Source organism: Hirundo rustica, chromosome 1 (genome assembly GCF_015227805.2).
Source record: "Hirundo rustica isolate bHirRus1 chromosome 1, bHirRus1.pri.v3, whole genome shotgun sequence".
In the NCBI taxonomy this organism is placed as follows: Eukaryota; Metazoa; Chordata; class Aves; order Passeriformes; family Hirundinidae; genus Hirundo; species Hirundo rustica.
The window spans coordinates 112,934,221-112,952,525 of record NC_053450.1 but is presented as its reverse complement, the minus strand read 5'-3'; the positions used below and the strand labels follow the sequence as shown (position 1 = coordinate 112,952,525).

The 18,305-nt window shown below is 40.7% G+C and overlaps 2 protein-coding genes across 4 annotated transcripts in view; one reads left to right on the top strand and one right to left on the bottom strand.

Moving 5' to 3' along the window:
• On the bottom strand, window positions 1-5,065 carry ASTE1 (asteroid homolog 1). Its single transcript, XM_040087813.2, has 4 exons — window positions 3,743-5,065; window positions 1,953-2,163; window positions 739-934; window positions 1-492 (listed from the first exon to the last, which is right to left on the bottom strand). The coding sequence occupies exons 1-4, from the start codon at window positions 5,054-5,056 to the stop codon at window positions 198-200; spliced, it is 2,016 nt and encodes a 671-aa protein (XP_039943747.1). The 5' UTR covers window positions 5,057-5,065; the 3' UTR covers window positions 1-197.
• A 265-nt stretch (window positions 5,066-5,330) lies between these two features.
• Window positions 5,331-18,305, top strand: part of NEK11 (NIMA related kinase 11) — an 84,702-nt gene continuing 71,727 nt past the window's right edge. For all 3 annotated transcript variants that reach the window (XM_040065740.2, XM_040065748.2, XM_040065757.2), the window contains exons 1-2: window positions 5,331-5,456; window positions 8,593-8,851. In XM_040065740.2, coding sequence (XP_039921674.1) covers window positions 8,679-8,851 — 173 coding nt within the window. In that variant the 5' untranslated portion in view covers window positions 5,331-5,456; window positions 8,593-8,678. The remainder of the gene's footprint in view (window positions 5,457-8,592; window positions 8,852-18,305) is intronic.

Sequence of the window (18,305 nt, the reverse complement as noted above, 5' to 3'; positions counted from 1 at the left end):
TTTTTAGACAGCATTTATTTTATACAAATGTAAGTTACAAAAAGGTAAATAAAAAAATCCCCTGAAGCAAGGTTTTTGGTAAAGATTGAATCAGGAACTTGTGTGAAAACAGTTGAGTGAATTCCAATACAGTCACATATATTAATGTTACTTCTTTCATCAGCATGGCATTAGAAGTTACTCCAAGAATAATGCTTTCAGTCATCCACTTGCAGTGATGCAAACCTATTAACATTGCATAAATTCTGAGTTTCTGGCACAGGACATCGGATGGCTGTTTTCTTCTTATTAGATGCTTTCTTCTTTTTGCAGGACTTTGATCTGGTCTTCGTCACCTTCTGAAAGAAGTCTGGAGATACCATTGACTCCACTGTATTTAACAAAACCAGGTAAAGCTGAGCCATTTTTGAAGATAAGATAAACAGATTTTCCACTGAAGGTGCTGATTTAAGCTCTTGATACAGTCTGTGCACAAGGGTCCCAGTGTAAAGCCTGCTCAAAAGGAGAGAATCTGCATTTAGAATTGCACCTCAGCAGGACAGGTACAGAAACATGTTGCTCGATGACAAAAACATACAGCATCCAACAGTAAACTCCTATGCTAAGAGTCTTTATAACTCTTTTAAAGAAGGGACTTCTAGTACAAGTACTGGACAAAGGAGTTTGACAGAGAAAATTAAACTTTAACACATTCCACTAGGGGCTTGTGTAGAAAGCAGATCTCTGGAACAACCTTACCTACTTAGGTCTGGCTCAGAGAGAGGAGTACCAAGTAGCTGGTTGAGATACAATCCCATTTGAAGACAGCACTGCCACTGGCAAAAACTGTGTGCAGCATCTAAATCAAAGTCGTTACTTTCCAATTTCTTTTCCTTCCATTTTAGAAATTCGTTATACGCAACGTTGTCATCTTCAGCAGGTAGAACTTTGGGATCTAGGTTATAAATAAGAAAAATAACTTGGAAATAAATGTTCTGCTGTGAACAGTACAAAGGGAGGGTGAAAGGAGGGTGTAGCCGGGTGGGAGTATTACCTTCGCCCAGGTAACAATTGATAAGGCAAGGAGAAATGGCCGTAAGTTGCAGCAGGGGAAATTGGGCTTGGACATTAGGAGGAATTTCCTCACAGAAGGGGTGATTAGACACTGGAATGGGCTGCCCAAGGAGCTGGTGGAGTCTCCATCCCTGGAGGTGTTTAAGGAAAGACTGGATGTGGCACTCAGTGCCATGGTCTGGTTGACAGGGTGGTTTTTGTTCAGTCATGGGTTGGACTCTGTGATCTCAGAGGTGTTTTCCAACCTAATTGATTCAGTGTGATCAAATCTAAACAAGCTTTCCATCACACTACAACCCACTTGGAAACCCTGTCAGTCTGGTGTCTATAAGCCAGAACCTAAAGAAACTGCATAACCCTGGCATGCATCGTCTTTGCCATCAAATGGAGGAAATGTCCATAACCCTAACAGCTATAAATATTACTGAAGCAATTTATGTGATTATGTAATACTTTTAGATATGCAATGCAAGACAGAAAAATGCTGCCTGGGCAACTCAGCATTTTTAAATACAAATGGTTTTAGAAAAACTCAAAAGGAAAAAAAGTACTGCAATGCTTCAACAGTAGTTTTTTGATGCCTGAGTATGTTAAGCTTATTTTTTGTAACTTTTATATCTGAATTAATATTTTGATCCTAAAGAAAGTACTTATAAATGCAAATTAATGTTTTACAATGTGGTAGAGTACTGTTTTACCTATATAAAATGTTAAATTGATGGTTAGCACTTTTTCTTTGTGCATATCAATGCAAAGAGTGTGACACCTCACTGTCACACTGTAAATCGAGGCTAATTCCTCTAAATTTGGACAACTCACTCTAAGTGTGGAAAAATAAAATATGGTCTGGATTTTTGTAGTAGCTGAACAACCTAAAACTGTATTCTTTGGACACATACCTGGATCGTCGGTTATCCTCTGCAGTTCTCCAGAAACGATCATTAGAAGCAGAGCCTTTAATTGGTTCAGCTTAACTTTTGGTTCTGAACAACGTATCCAGTAACACGTCACAGCAACAGGAAGTTGTAAATGACTTGGGATAGGTTCTAGTAAACTCATTTTGACTCCCAGAGTCTCCAGCAAAAGCATCTGACGGCATGACGCGGGCACCTGAAAACAGATTTAAAAATTGGAGGTAAGAGACTTGATCTTTTGTGAGCAATTTCTAAAAAGCCAATAAGTTCCTGGGTAAATTAGTTACTGCTTTACATTTTTGATAAAAAATTATTTAAGTTTCACAGATATTCTGATCAGGAAGTATTTTTTTAAAAATGACACAGTTAAACCTCAGGTAGAAAGATAAAAGTAACTAATAAGTAATTAATTCCTAGCACATGTTCCCTTTTTGCTGAGGCATTTAACTTCCAGAAAGTGGTGTTGTAAGCTTTGTCTATAACTTCATGCATGCAGAATTGCAGCAGGCTGTTCAGCTGCAATTTGAGTGCTTTGTAAACCTTGATTAGGATTGTTTTGCCTACTCTTAGGTAGACATTCCCACAGCAGAAACGAAACTGAAGTCAGTTTTGCCTGGAGCACTTTAAATGCTGAACAACATTACTTCTTCTAAACTTTTGTTCAATTGGTAATATTCACTAAGGAAAATTGTAGTAGCAAAGCTCAAATTCATTAAACAAACAGCACACACACCGAGGTTGAAGTAAGGTGCCATTAATGTCTCTTAACATGAAACTTGATTTTTCAAACTCTTAAGTGTTGTGTATTGTTTAAAAGGGTGTGCCAATAACCTATGTAAAGTAACCTGTACTTCGGACCTATAGCTATTTGTAGCATTTAATGGGTGTAGCAGTGATAAACTTGGTTCCTTTACAAAGGAGCCACCAGCAAGTGATAAAAACATTGAGCACAGCCCACACACGGATGCATCAGTCTGAAGGCCAGAATGGGTAGAGCATGTGCCTTAAAAATGCAGAATTAAAACACACGGTTTGTATTTTAGGCGTTGCAGAAATTTCTGCATACAAAACCTCAGCTACGCAACATCGAGAATGGGAGACTACTTCCTATTGTGGCAAGAGTTACAGTCTTGGTCATTAGAATTTTCATGGAAGTGCTCCACTGGTGACTGGAAGTAACCAAGTATAATTTTCCTGTTTTTCAGGCGCTGTTCTGCTCTGTCTGGCAAGCATCGGAGGTTCATGTTAGCAGGAACATATTTGGGGCAGGTAAAATTACTGGGCAGCTGCAACACTGACACGTTAAACACTTCAAGTAAAAAGGCACGGGTCAGATTTTGTTTCACAACATTGCTCTGAAACATTCCACAGCTTGATCAAATACAAATCAGGTTTTGTAGTGTTAAAATCGGACTTTCCTAAACTACACGAAACTGAGTTCCTTGCCATAAAAAGCAGTGATTAGTGTAACAAAATACATAGGATGAAATAAGGGCTTCCAATGGAAAATTCAGGGAGTGTTGCATATACACACACCACAACTTCTCATGTAATTTGTCTTGGTACACTTGGAGAGGGGCAGGAAGGAAAGGAGATGAAGACAACGTGATGTACCTTCTTAAATAATACAGATACTTCTGTGTTAAGTAGTTACTTACTGAGTTGCCTTGGTTCAGACATCACCTTTAGTGGCCAAATGGCAAACGTGAGTCCCAACTATTTTTGTGTCACTCGTGAAACACTGTTAACTGTGATCTGTCATGACAACCATTTACCTCCATTAGCTTGTCCAAAGGAAAACGATCATCACAAAAATCTGGGGGTAGGCTTGCTGCTTGAACGAATGCTTTTTTAAGTGTCTTTTGGCACCTGTCAAATTCACATACAATGGGCGGCCCGTTGGTCTGCTTCCTTGGAGAAGCATCTTCAGTACCGTGAGACACTCTCAGAAGCAGTCCATAGATAACTTGTCGGATGGGCAAAGCTGTGCAATGAGCACTGGGTCTCTGCATGTTCTCCACCTGAACGCGGAGGAAGCTACTTCTAAGTATCAGGGCATTGATGACGAATGGGGCCAGCTTACCTTTCGCCAAAGCATCGAGTACCCACTGCGGTACGTCTGCCTTCCTGGCAGCCTCGCACTCATAGCTCCCGTTCTGAAAGAAGTCCTCAAGGTTCACCTCGGACGGAGCATAGTCCTCCATTGAGGCGCACAGAAGTTCCCGCATTTCCTCCCTCTGGTGTTTCTTGAGGTATTTCAGCACGTTGTCCACGGCCTCGGCGGGCTCCGCGAACTGCGCCAGCCAGCTCAGCAGTCCCTGGAGGCGGAGGTGCCTCCCGCCCCTCCCCGCCGCGCAGCCCCTCGGCAGGCGCACCTTGCTGAAGAACGCCTCCAGCGCCTCCGGGCCGACGAAGTCGTTCCCGTTCATGACGGCGAAGAGCGGGAGCAGGGCCTTGCTCAGGCGCCCGAAGTGCCCGCAGAACCTCTCCGCGGAGAAGCATCGCGCGGGCACGTAGCAGCCCTGCGGCGGGGCGGCGGCGCGCACGCTCCGCCACTGGAAGTGGGACAGCGGGCAGTACCCGCCCGCCAGGTCGAACACGAAGAAGTCGCTGTCGAGGGAGAGGACGGGGCAGCCCCAGCGGTTGGCCAGCCCGGCGATCTCCCGGTCGGCCTCGGCGAAGCACTGCACGAAGGGCACGCCGAGCCGGCCCAGCGCCTGCACGAAGGCCTCGCGGGTCAGCAGCGGCACCAGGCAGCCGCCGGCGCCGCGGGACAGCCCGTGGGCCGCCCGCAGCTGCTCGGCGGCGCGGCCCCGCAGCGTGGGCAGCTTCCTGTCCTCGGCGCCGCGCCCGCCGTCCAGCACCACGAAGGGCGCGACGCCGCAGGCTCGCAGCGCGCCGAAGAAGTCGCGCACGGCCGCGGCGAAGGCGCCGTAGTCGCCGCCGCGTCGGAAGTCGGCGTCGGGGGCGAAGCAGAGGCAGTGGTAGAGGCTGCTGCCGTCGATGACCAGCTTGGTGTCCCGCACCCGCAGCTCGGTGAAGAACACGCCGCGCTCCTCCACGAAGCCCGTGAGGCCCTGGACGCCCATGGCGCCGGAAGCGGCGCCGGCGGTGACACGCGGAGCGCTCCCATCGCGCATCCGCTTCCTCCCGCTCCTCCCGCTCCTCCCGCCCGCCGGCGCGGGGGCGCGCGTGCCGTCTCCTGGCGACGGGGCCGCGGACGGCGCGGTGCGGGCGGGAGCGCCGGGGGACACGGGACACACGGGGGACACACGGGGGACACACGGGACACCCCCAGCCACCACAGCCCCGCCGTCCGGACGGGCGCTGGAGCGGCGGGAAGCGGCGGGGACGTGGGGCACCGCCGGCTCCCGGGGAGTGCCCCTCTGTCCCGGAGGGGTGAGGAACGGGCACGCCGCCCTCGCCCCTTGCAGTGCTGGAATACGGGCGCTAACTTGTGTGTTGGGTCTTACGGAGTCTTGTAACAAGGTAATAACATCGCCGAGGTTATCCTAGGGGATCTCGGCTTCTCGACTGTGCGACAGGGAGATACTTAATCTAATAGTACGCTTATCCCTCTCAATAGTACATTTGATACCCTCAAGCTCCTTTGCTTCCAGCGCTAATAAAAAAAAAAAAATAGTTATCATTTCTCTAGGGACAGTAAAAAACGGAGCTAAATGAGATGATGTCACTTTAGCCTTGGGTAAGTTTATAAATATGTTGCAGAAAATAATAATGGAGCCAGTGTTAAAAAGTTGTGATCTGTCTATCTATCTTTTTATTTTTCTATGAAGGAAAAAAAAACCACAAGGAAAATCTCATTTTTTGAATTTTCAAAACACGTAAAGGAACAGGTCAGTTAAGTCATCACCATGAAAAAAAATCAAGGTAGTAAATTCTGAAGGTATTTAGAGCTGAATACAAAGACGTTAGAATTTGTGCTGCGGGGGGTGGAGGGTGGCAAATGTTAATGGAGCACAATGGTTCTTAAGGAATAAAAAGAAAACCTGATAAAATTGGAAAATTGTCTCTATTGGCAAAGAAGGGATTATCTTGGAAGCAGAAAATGTCAGAGAATCTTAGCTGTTGCTAAAGAAACCTGAAGGTTAGTCTTACAGAAACTAGGAAAGGTCAGGGAAGAAGTTGAGATGGTTTGCGCTTAGTGTGTGTAGGTGGAACTATGAAACCCTAACCAGCAACTTTCCTTTAGTTTGCAGCACAAAAAGGAAGATTTAACTCTAGCCAACGAAGAAAATACTTAAAAATAGTGATCCAGACAATGTAATTTCATCAGTTTGGTTGGCATCAGCAGGCTGCCTGGCTCTGGGATGAGACTTGGGAGTACTGGATGGGACAAAGGAAACTCCTTACCAAAGATACTGGATAGGATTATACTGACTTTTTTTTAGGAAAAGAGGGCTGGAGACTTGATTGCTTTGTGTTATCTCTATCTCTTCTGAGCTTTAATGAAGCAGTTGATGCAGCTTGGGAAACGGTGGGAGATGGACACTGGTAGGAAAAGAACACAAGGAAGGTTGGGCTAAAGGTTTGAGTGAGGTAGGAGAGGCTGTGGTTCATATACTTCTTGAAGAATCCATCAGTCTTCCGGCTGAATCAATCTTTAAGGTCTGTCAGCTCTTAAAAGGCATTTCTTTCAGATGCAGTGCTCAGCAATCCTCCTCTTCTGTGCCATTAAAATGCGCCCCAGGTGCCACAATGGTGATCACTGGCTCCTGCCTTACAACTCTCCTCAGCAATAGACACTAAAGCATTTCACAAAGTTACATGGTAATTATTACTATTATTATATAGGGAGGGAACTTGAAGCATAGAGAGGAAAAGGAGAGAGGCATTATTAGAAATAAAGCAGAGAAGTTAACCTCAGTGAGCTACTTGATCTTAAGCATGGTCTTGTGGTGTAAAGGATTGTCCTACATTCCTAGGGCCAAGTAAGTATGAAAATTTGAAGGTGAGCTGTGTTCAGTGACTTCAGAAAGGAAAAAAAAATAGTATAGATAGTTCAGCAGTTTTTTTAAGTGCAGATATTTCTCAAGGGATTTATGCAGCCATGCATAAAAGAGCAGTTAGGAGACTAGAACAGTAAATGAAAGTTGCATAAACTTTCTACAGTTGACAATATAATATTTTATGGAGTTCATCTTTCTGCCCTCCCCTCCTCTACACCTCAGCATGATCCATTTGGGCTCCTTCAGAAAGATTTGGAGTTACAGAGAAATAATTTTCTAGCTGACATTCTTTCCTTAGCATTGGCATTTCAAAATTTTTGTCAGTGTTGCTGAAAGAGAATAAAGAAACAGTATTAAGAGCACTGTAGTTTAAAAAACATGCAGGATTTGTATTATTAAGATGTCTTTTCATAATTAAAGTTTATCTGGGTTTCATAACATGGTGACAGTGTAATGTCAGGCTTTTTGATATAGTGTGACAGCAGCTCAGCAGATGGGTATGAAAATAGGTTCTTGTGCCCATACACACGCACACAGAGTTTGTTGTTGCAAGACGCAAATCTGTAATCTTAATTCAGGCTCTGCATTCATTTGAAAGAGAAGCCAGTGACTCGGAACCTAAAATTGTACAGCTTTTAAAATTAGGCCATTTGTCTTTGCCCTTCCAAAACCACCACCACCACAATGAAAATCCCGTTTATGTGCTTGCCTTGGCCTTGAAATGATGTGGTGACGGAGGCCAGTGTACTCCTGCTACTCTACAGTGCTGATGGATGGTAACAATGGAAGCACCGACCTTGCAACACCTTTGCTTGCTCCAAAGGATCTTCCAGCAAAATGATGCACGTAGCATTATATAAAGACAAAGTAATGAAAGCAATATTGTTTTATTATGTGCAGTGAAACACCTCCCCTTTTTCATTTGGAATGAGGAAGGTTGAGTAAACAAAGTTACTCTAAACTCATGCTGAGCTATTGAAAACCGTAGGAACGCTAGAGCTTGGCCTTTGCTGTCCTTACGTTTGCAGAATTAGGACCTCAGGTTAGCCAAGAATTCCCAGCCAAAGCTAACTTGGGGGAAAGTTTGGAAAGGTGAGTCATGAAAGGACACAATGAAGAAGAAATTAACTTTAGGGAGAGTTGGGTTTTACTGCAAATCTTGCAGATTTTCTGTGGAACTAATTTGCAGAAGTTAGTAGTAGTGAGTCACAGTGAAGCTGTGAGGTCAAGTGCTGGAACAGATGGTGAAATCTGAGGGGTAAATGGAAGAGCAGAGAAAACAGAGATGAGAGAGAACTTGAATTATGGGTGGAGGTTATACTTCAGTATGTACAAAAATCTTGAAATTAGTGTCCTGAAATGCAGATATTTTTGGTGTTAGGTACGGTGGTAGTATAAAGACAGGTGGTGAGGAAGAGTGCCGTATCTAGGGGAATTGTGCTGTCAGTTCAGTGAATCAATTTAAAGTTGATTTAGAGGAGGACTGTCACATCTACATTATCTGGAGTTTGCTTATCAAGTCTGCTGCCTGCAGTTTAGCAGTTCCACTTCATTTATGTGTGCTGCAAGCTGGGTACTGTAAACACTGCCACAGAATTAAATGAGAAGTTTAATAAGAGTAATAGATTGACAAATCAGTATTTTTCTCTTTCAAGTGATTCCTGTGAACATCCATGGAAGAATAAAAGGATTTGAAAGCTACATCCTTGAGAAATTTGTGTAGTTTTTGTTGCACAGAGAAATGCTGAAATTTCAAGAAATTTCTGCTAAGCATGTCACTGTTGCCAGATTTAATTCTGCTTGCTCAGATGCTGTGATTGCAAGAAGATACACTATTCAGAGGAAACTTGGCAATGGAAGCTTTGGAAGTGTGTATTTGGTTAATGACAGAAAAGCAAGACAAGGAGAAGAATTGTAAGTAAACCCTACACATGCTTTAAATAAAAATGTTGGGAACATATTTCTTGGATTGTGGATATTTTTGTTGTATTTGTGTCTCATTTCTCAGTTTGGTGTTATGTTACAACCTTAATTGTCTAACCTTAGTGAGGATATAAGGTAGAAGCAGACTTTTTTGATAACATTTAGTTGGTTGCCTTCAGGAATTGTTTCTATGTTACAGGAAAGACTCAGATTGTTGGAGGGGTCTCAAAACAAATTGTACTCTATTGAGGCCCTAATTTTTTTAACTGAGTTGTCTAAATGAAACCTGAGGAGGAAGAGTTACAGAAATTCCGGTAAACGCCTTTCTATTTGCTGTATACCTAGCTGGTAGAAGGTTTGATTTTTTTTTTTTTTTAAATTGCCAGCAAATCTTGATTGTTTTTTTAGCTTGCCTGAATTTGGGTAAGTCTCATCGGTTTTACTGATAAACCCTTTGGGATCCTGAAGCCACAATGACAAAAGAACATTTTCAGAGTGTTGGCATTCCTGTATGTGGGTTTGGTGTTGGGCTTGTGGCTGGACTTCCTGTTGTGTAGAACCGTGTTTGTCTACCTCGATACTTACACCAAGTGAAATTTAATTATAAATATTTTTGTTTTATCCAAAAGTGGTTGTACATCAGAAACATCTAAGCAAGTTGCCCCTCAGCCAGAAATATGTAATTCCTTTAAATAGGGGGTCTATTGGTCCTTATTGATGGACACATTAAAGAGCACTTCTATGATTAAAGAGCTTTCTCTGATTAATCTGTGCCTCACTTTTGCCTACTTACGGCCACACATTATTGCCTTATTGCTTTAATAAGTGTGCAACCAAGACATAATTCTGTCAGTTCTTTTCTTTCTACATCAATTTACAGCTTCTCAGGTCCTTGGGTTAGGGTTAGGGTCCACTAAGCTCTTGACTTTTTTCACATGGCTTAAACAGTTTTGTCTCTCTCATAGCCTTAGCTACGCTTTTCTCAAAAAAAAGTTCTTTAATGAAATATTTCATTAAAACCCATAAAGATAATTTTTCATTTTATTTTTATGTTAAGATAGTCTGTCATGCACATGCGGTGACAGGAACTACCTGAGCTTCTAAGACACTTCAGAATTCAGCTATTACTAAACTCATTCTTAAGAATATTAACAATATAGTGAAATGTGAGTCTCTCACACATTTGCTGCTATAGCACAACCTGCCAAACCTCAAAAACAAGAAACATACCTTAAGCTTGCACAACCTGCCAAACCTCAAAAACAAGAAACATACCTTAAGCTTTTAAGTGGCCATTTTAATTTTTTTTCTTAGGAATTTAGAGTGACTGCCCTGAACCAACATTCACTGCCCGCAGCATTTCGTGCCTTAGGGATGAGCCTGAGTGTGTCTTCTGCTATCTTCAGGACAGAGACTGAATATCAAATGACGTCTTTTTGGTTTTAATTTTTTATCAGTCCCTTTTTGTGACCACAGTACAGTAGAAACACACCAGTATTTAACCAGCCCAGGTACTCTAAGATGTGCAATGCTGTGTTTAAGCCTTCCATCACGAGGGGGTGCTCGCCTATCACAGTTCATTCCTTCCACGCCTCGAGTGTGACTTAGCAAGGGGATCCCCCCAAATTTCTACCACTTATATGTTAGTGGATGACAAAAACACTGTCCCAGATGAGCACGAAAACACAGGTAGCATAATGATATGGAGTGTAGGATTTAGAAATACTGGTTTCATAAGGTGGTAAAATATGCTAGAAGTCATTCTCAATACTGCTTTCAGATAATCTCATATGGAACCGTACTAGTTGCTGCTTGTGTTATATATATATTTGAATGAAAATTTACAAGGTTAAAATAAAGATTTTAATACAGCTCTGAAGGCACTTTTACAGGAAAACACACAACACAACTGTGACCTCAGCAGGATTAAAATTCTATTTTTATTTTTTCGGAGATGATCTGATGAACGAGAGGACACAGTCTCAGGCTGCACCAAGGGAAATAGAGGTTGGATATTAGGAAAAAGTTTTTTATGGAAAGAGTGATAAAAGTACTGCAATAGTCTGCCTGGAGAGGTGGTGGAGTCACCATCCCTGGATGTGTTTAAAAAAAAAACCTGGATGTGGCTCTTGATGCCATGGTTCAGCTGAGGTGTTAGGGCTGGGTTGGACTCGATGATCTTGAAGATCTTTTCCAACCTAGAGATTCTGTGTCATTCTGTGTGATCTAGAACATGCTGAGACAAATCTTGTGTAAACTCAGCCGCAGATAATTTCCTGAAAACTGCTATAGTCTAAAGCACTATGAAAAAACATAAAAAATAAATCATGGGAATAAAAATTCACAAGAAAAGTGACATATTGATACAGAAGCTGTTCAGGGATATGTTTCTTGATTTTCCATTATTGCAATGTCTACAGAATGAGTTAAAGCAGAGACTAGCAGTGGTTATCATGTAATTTCAAGTATGCTCAGCAAAACTTCTGCATAATTCTAGAAACTGTTTTAGGTTGTTCCTTGTATTTTGTTATCTCTCGAGGATTATAGCTGTAGTGAGTGAATTGTTATGCACAGAGCTGCTTCAGCTGGGGGAGGAGAGTTGATTATTTGGGGCATACCTCAAACTATCAGATTTATATCACATGAAACTTTCAGGGCTGCTCAGGCCAGCAGTGCCTGCCCTTCTAAGAAGTACGTGTCAGATTCATGCTTCTCTCCAGTTCTGTGTGTGGATGGGATCAGGATTATTGACTTTCTCAGATCATACTAGATCAGTATGATATGGTTGACTTGCCTACTCTATGAACAATAAGGTTATGAAGTACCACAAGCAGAGTAGCATATGAGGGTCCCTTACTATAAGTCTATCTTAAGTGTTGCATTGTATGACACATTCCTTGCCTTAACTTCCTAATTGGTATTTTTTGTTTTGTAAATTTCTTTTCTGGTGCAGGAGCTTTTGGTCCTGTTGTATGATTCTTATCGAGTATGACAGAGGGTTGAATATCTCAGATAGAAGTCGCTGCAATTTATGTGAGAGCAGCAGAGTAGAGAACAAAAAGAATGCCCTCGTAGAAAGGTCAGAACCTGGGAGATTCTTCAGTGTGAGCAAAGTTTCTCGTGGACTAAACAATCTATACAGGAGAGAGATTATCAATTTCCCCTCTTCTTTTGGAAGAAACTAGAATCAGAATTCATATCTTAGACCCTAAAGTCAGTTGAGCACCAAAGACACGTCTGTACAAAAGCAAGCTTCTTAGTTCCAGTCTACACAGGATGTCTTAGTTTGTGGATTTTTTGATATTTATTTGTTCCTGGACATTATGAACCTAGACATACCCAAAGCAGATAACTTTGTTTGTATAATGAAAGTAGCAGGATTGTACCAGCATTTTTACAACTAAGTGATATTCCTGCAGTCGCTTCTATGCTAGTCCACCTGAATATCTTCTCAGTTAATGATAACAGGTAATTATGGTTAAAGACAAAGTCTTTTACAGCAGAGATAAATTCAGCAGTAGTCTTGAAGGACAGTGCCATCACTTAAAGATAATGAATGTCCTAATCAATTGTGCCAAGGGAAGCTCTGGGTTAAGTATCACTGATTCATAACCATGTATGGGGAAGCAGCTGAAGTACACAGTAGGCAATAGGGACTTCTAGTTCATAAATATTCACAAGGTATTTATATGTCTCTGTGGTGGAAAGGACATGCTGAAAAGTGCCAAATTCCCTGGACTGCTCCACTGTGTGGTAGCTGTGGGGTGTCAGCTCAGCTTCTGCATCTGACTTGCATTATAGCTTTAATCCAGACTCATGCTAGGATTCCTTGGAAACTGTGCGCTTAGCTGAATAATTTATCATGTGACTTTCAATTATTTATGACTTCTTATAACAAATGATATGAAATCTAAAGGTGGGAGAGATTTGTTCCTTATGAATATCCAAGTGACAATCAGCAGATTGCTGTGTTGTCAAACCCTTGTGTTTGCTGCCTGTTTGCTTCTCTGAAGGTATTCCAAGGGAATGGTCATTTGATGCTGAATTGATTAAAACAGAAACAAAATACTCCCTGCCAGTTGTTGTGTGCCTATTCATCTGATCACACCGCTTTTCTTTATTCTTCTCCTTCATTTAATAATAAAAACTAGAAATTAAAACTGGAATTTATTAGGGCATTTTAGATTTGTAAAAGAATATTCACAATCTCCTTGAAAACTGATCAAAGGTGCATTTGCTGCAGGACCTTCCTGACTGTGGCTTATTTTTCATTAAGCTTTTCTTAGTGAACCATCTTTTGCTTGGTTCAGTCACGTGTACCTGTGCTTTTCCATGTAAGGCTCAGCTACTGTGCCACGCCCGCTGGCTGGGTACAGTCATGCTTGGCCCAAATAAGAGACCATAAAAGCCTTGACCTTGTGGATTTGGCTAGAGCAGTTTGAGAAGAGAGCCTTCATGAGCTTTCCACTTGAGTGGCCAAGCATGTCTCTCATCTTCTGTGAGCGATGTTACAGGAGTCAAGGTCTAGAGCTAAGTGTCCAAGCAATTTCCTTGCTGAACCTCTGTAAGGTGGCTGATGCTCTCATGCTTTAGTTCAGAGTACACCTGCAATGGAGGTTGCCAGGAGTGAAACTGTAAATGTTTTGCTTCAAGTTTAGCAGGCAGTCCCAGCTATGACCACAATTTCAGATCCTTTCTAGTGCACGCCAATACGATCCTGATTCAAAGACAAGTTTGATAACCTCGGACTCACCCAAAGCAGATCTCACTGGAAATCGTGTGGGGAGGTGCTTTGGTCCCTACCTCCTGCATCCCTGTCAGTGCCCAGCTCTTCCTGCAGCCCAGCATGGCGCAGTAGGGCTCCTCCAGCTCAATGTAAGAAATTTAGGAAGCTCCTGTGCTGGCTAAAGCTCTAGGGATGCTGCAGGGTAGCTTGGCATTGAAACAAAAGATGTAAGGTTTCACCCTGCCCATGCTGGTGATGGATTTAGCAATTTAAAGTCACAGCCATGCTGCAGTCCTTTGCACAGGGAATTACTGTGTTAAATTTCCTAGTTCCCTTATAATCAAAAGCGTAAACCACAGCATTCTGTGGCTTCTTTGGCAGCAAGAGATCCATACTGGAACATGTCAAGACCCTTTGTCCAGCTTGTGTAACACAGGTGTCTGTGAAATCCTCCTCAGTGCTGTCTGATACAACTTTTATATCTGCTCAGTCACCTTTATGAGCTTTGGTGGTATCGCTATTGGTTTTTCTTTTTTTGTGTTTTTCACTGCTCTCCTTTTAACACACCTTTCTTAAACTAGCCTACTTTTTCATTATTGCTGGGACTTGTCCATTTGACTGAGGAGGATTCTAACTAGGCCTTTAACCTATGTAAGTGGGAGGCAGCATGCATTGAAGGAATTTTATTTGGTTTACAATAAATCTTGTCCCCCACAGAGCCAAGCTCCCAGGAGCTCAGTGCTGCAGCACTCACCACATTCTGGTCTGACATGCAGGCAGTGAGCAGGGCTGGTGGTTGAGTTCAGTGTTTTGAGAAGTGTTTACAAGTAACATTTTCAACACTGGGTGGAAAACTGTGCTTAAGGCATTATTGGTGAATTACCTTTCTTTGAGGTGCATGGCAGAGACAGAATTTAATGATTTTGTAATTAAGCAAGTGCCCTGAGATCACTTCTGTCTCATTCATTTTGCTGAAAGTAGCTTTTGTGCACTTGTAAGCTAGCTTTAGTAAGAAAATGGGCAATGAATATGCCTGTCTACTGTATCTTCTTATGGGCTCTTCTTGTTGGCAAGGTGTTTCCTCTTAAGCCTAAATTGGGGTGCTTTGAACTTCTTCCATGCAGAATGAGCCTCCAGTTTCTTGTTGCATTCAGAACACTGTAATGATAAAACTGCTGCAGTGAGTGGAATAAATTCTGGATTTGCTGGACAGTCAGTGCACTTCTCCCTATTTTTTTTTTTCTGTTTGGTTTTGTTTTGTTGTTGTGCTTATGTGACTTACTAGTAACTGTAATTCCTAGTTTGTTGTTTCCCTTGCATCCACTGTGTGCCCTTCTAAAACATTTTAATGTTGCTGGCTAGTTGCTTCATGCTTTGAATTGCATGTGTTTCACTGATTGTTAAGATCAGAGAATCATACTCAGGAGAGCTTAAAAGTATGAAAATATTTTTATCTAACAATGGATGCTATATGCAATTAATTTCCCCAGCATTGCTTGATTCCCTTTGCCTTTGATTGTAGACTATTTAGTAATGTGCTTTTGTAAAGCTATAAACCACGCTTTTATCTTTTTCTATACCTCTCTCTCTCTCTCTCTTTTTTTTTTTTTTTTTTTTTTTTTTTTTTTTTTTTTTTTTTTTTGCTACTATAGATACTTGAACGTATATCATAAATAAACATTGAAGGAGATGCTTGATGGAAAGAGACATGTAGGGAGAGTGAATTTTCTCATTAAAGTTGCAGCAATTACTGTTTAAATTACTTTTGGGAATTAGTTCCACTGGAGGGACAGTACTCTTGACATAAATATCCTTGCAATAGTGAAAGGAATGTAGTTCTGCTTAGAAATATATTTAAATTCAGACGAGAACCAATTAAATTTTGCCTTAACAAGTGTTTTAGTTGAGTTTTTATGGAATGCATTCTTACAGCAATTTTTAGTACGTTGTTTCTCTTCACAACTCCTATTGTTCAAAATAGTCTGTTTTCTGTGAACTGATGAATATAGATCATGACATGAAGGTCTTTCTTAAAAATTTCTAATTGCAACTAATTTAAAAATTCAGACTAATTCCTACAGAAGTAAAATTGTTTTTTGACAGATGCTCTAGCCCAAGGCTACTAGTTGAAGAGTTATAACATGGTAATTATGAGATGTTTAATCATATTAAAAAGCTTGAAGACAAAATGCTGCATTCAGTCTTGAGTTCTGTAATGGTGTTTCCTCTTGTTTGGAAGAGAATGTTAATTAGCAGAGAGCAATTAATTTTAAAGTATATTGTCTGTGTAATGAAATCAGAATGCTGGTTTAGAAGATTTGTTGTGTGATGAAAGTCTTCAAAGATACAGAGAATAAGCCAATTATTTAGTCCTTGTTGTATTTCTTAAAAATCCCATTTAGGTTAGGGACAGCATGATGCTTAATTGCATTCTTAAGCAAGACTGGGCTGTAGGAAAAAGGCTGGATGAACAGTAGAGGGGGATAATGCAACATGTAACCATGAAGTATTGCTAAATATAAGTACATTCACAGGTGTGAGTCAGTATCTCATAATAAATTTTTGTAATTTTTCTGTTAAGACACAAATTTCTTCTGTTCAGTCACAGTCTATTAGTATTTGATTTAGAGCTGAAACATATGAATGGACTATAAATGTATTTATTTACATTTTATTTTTCCATTTCTCTCTAGGAAAAAAAATTCTAATTTCAAAAATATGGCTTTAAAGAAAAAAATCATCCTTTATTAGTCAATGCCCACTTTTATTCTGTTATTTTTCATTAATGTAAATGGATACCCAAAGTATGCCAAAGAATTATTCACAATAAATGCATTTTATATCTAAAGAAATAATTTCATTTAATCACTTAATCAGTTCTGTGGAAGATAACACAATTGCTCTGCTTTATAATTACAGATTTTTTTTCAAAAATTGGCACATATGGTTGACCAAAAATAATTTAAGTTATGCCCCTTTGTGTAAATGAGAGTTTGCTCAGTGAAGGAGAAAATAAAATAAGCTGTATTCCTTGATACTAACTTATTTCAGCAGTATTCTCTTTCCAGAAAATATATTCTATATTTTTGGGATACTAGTTAGGGACTGTTAATTTTCAAATAAGCATAAACTGTTTTTATTATGAGTTGGCCTGTTCAGTGTTAGTGCATATGTTAGAGCATTTGATAATTTGGCATCTTGAAAAATATTTGTGAGTGCTATAATTGTGACTTGCTGATGGAAGTGGAAAGTGAATCATCCATTTCACTTGCAAATTTAAGAACTCTCATTGCCATTCAAAGATACTAAAGCGAGGTTAAATTAGTTAAAGTGCTTATTTAAAAAATGAAATTATATTTAATCCGTCTGCAGATACTGCAGTGCTCATATAACGATTGAATTCATAGTGGCTAAGTCAGGGATTAGTTCTCAGTGCCTGTGAATGTTCACGAGCAGTGTGAATAGGATGCTTTGGAGAACAGAAAAAACAAGTTGCTGATACCTGTTCTGGCATTCCAAGGAAGTCAATAATGTCCAGGGGGACAACAAAAGAAGTGCATAATTTGATTTAAGAAGCTATGCAGCAATACTTGATATTGAAAAGATGTAATGGCTTACTAATAAACCCACAGTGGGCATGGGAAGCCAAGATTCAATTTTAGAAGTTCCGTAGGAATACTTGGGTCCGAAATGCTTTGGGTAATGAGTAAGTATGTATATGTAAGGAGGAATACCAAACAGCACTTGTTTACTTTTCACTGGAAGTGTAAGGTAATCCTCTTGATTTTCTCATAGAAATCAAGTGCTCTTAATTTACTGTGTTTCTTTCCTTAGCTAAAACCAAGAATTCTTCTAGGTAGGACTGATTTGTGTATTCTGACTTATTGTATTTTGTGATTTCACCAGCTACCTCTTTCTCTAACAGATAGATGCATATCTTTAAATTATCTGACCATGCAGACATTGGTGTTCCAAACAGGATGGGTAAAACGTAAAGAATTTGGATTTTTGTTGCTAAGCTGTCAACTGCAGAAAAGAAGAAGTTATGGTGGGTGACTTCACCCGGTCTGTAGGCACATGGTGCCTTTGTTACCAAATTTCCCTGAGTTTTAATAGTGTGGAAGCTTTATGCAAGCTCTGCAAGAAGGTTGTTGCCTCTTCTTTATTTTGGTCCCCATTTGCAGAGCTGTACCTTCAGTGTTTGCTATTTGACAAGTAGAATAGAAGGCATCCTTAATTAGACAGGCTGTCCTTTTATTTTATTGTTTGTGACCAATTTCAGATCCAGTTACAGATGCAGTAAGAGGTGATGGGTTTTTACACCTGGTCCTTGTACTGAGGAGTTACCAGGGTGAGGTGGTTGTCCTGCAAAGGTCAGCATGGATAGAAATACAGCACACAGTTTATGGGTTGTGCTGCAATTCTCCATAGTGGGAACTCAAAACCTAAATGAAATTATAATCAATGGCATTTAACTGAAAAACTTTCTGTGTAAAATGAAATTTCTGTTTAATTAAAAGCTTCAACTTATGATCATGTATTCCTAGATCACAAATTTTCTGTTATTTTATCAGGACCTATTTGTTCTTGACATTAAAAGAGTTATATTTCTTTCACTTCCTTCTCAGCAAGCAAATGTACCTGGGCAATAATTCATATTGCAATTTGCTCAATAAACAGAGTGCATTTTGAGAAACACTGCCTTTTAAGAATTGCATC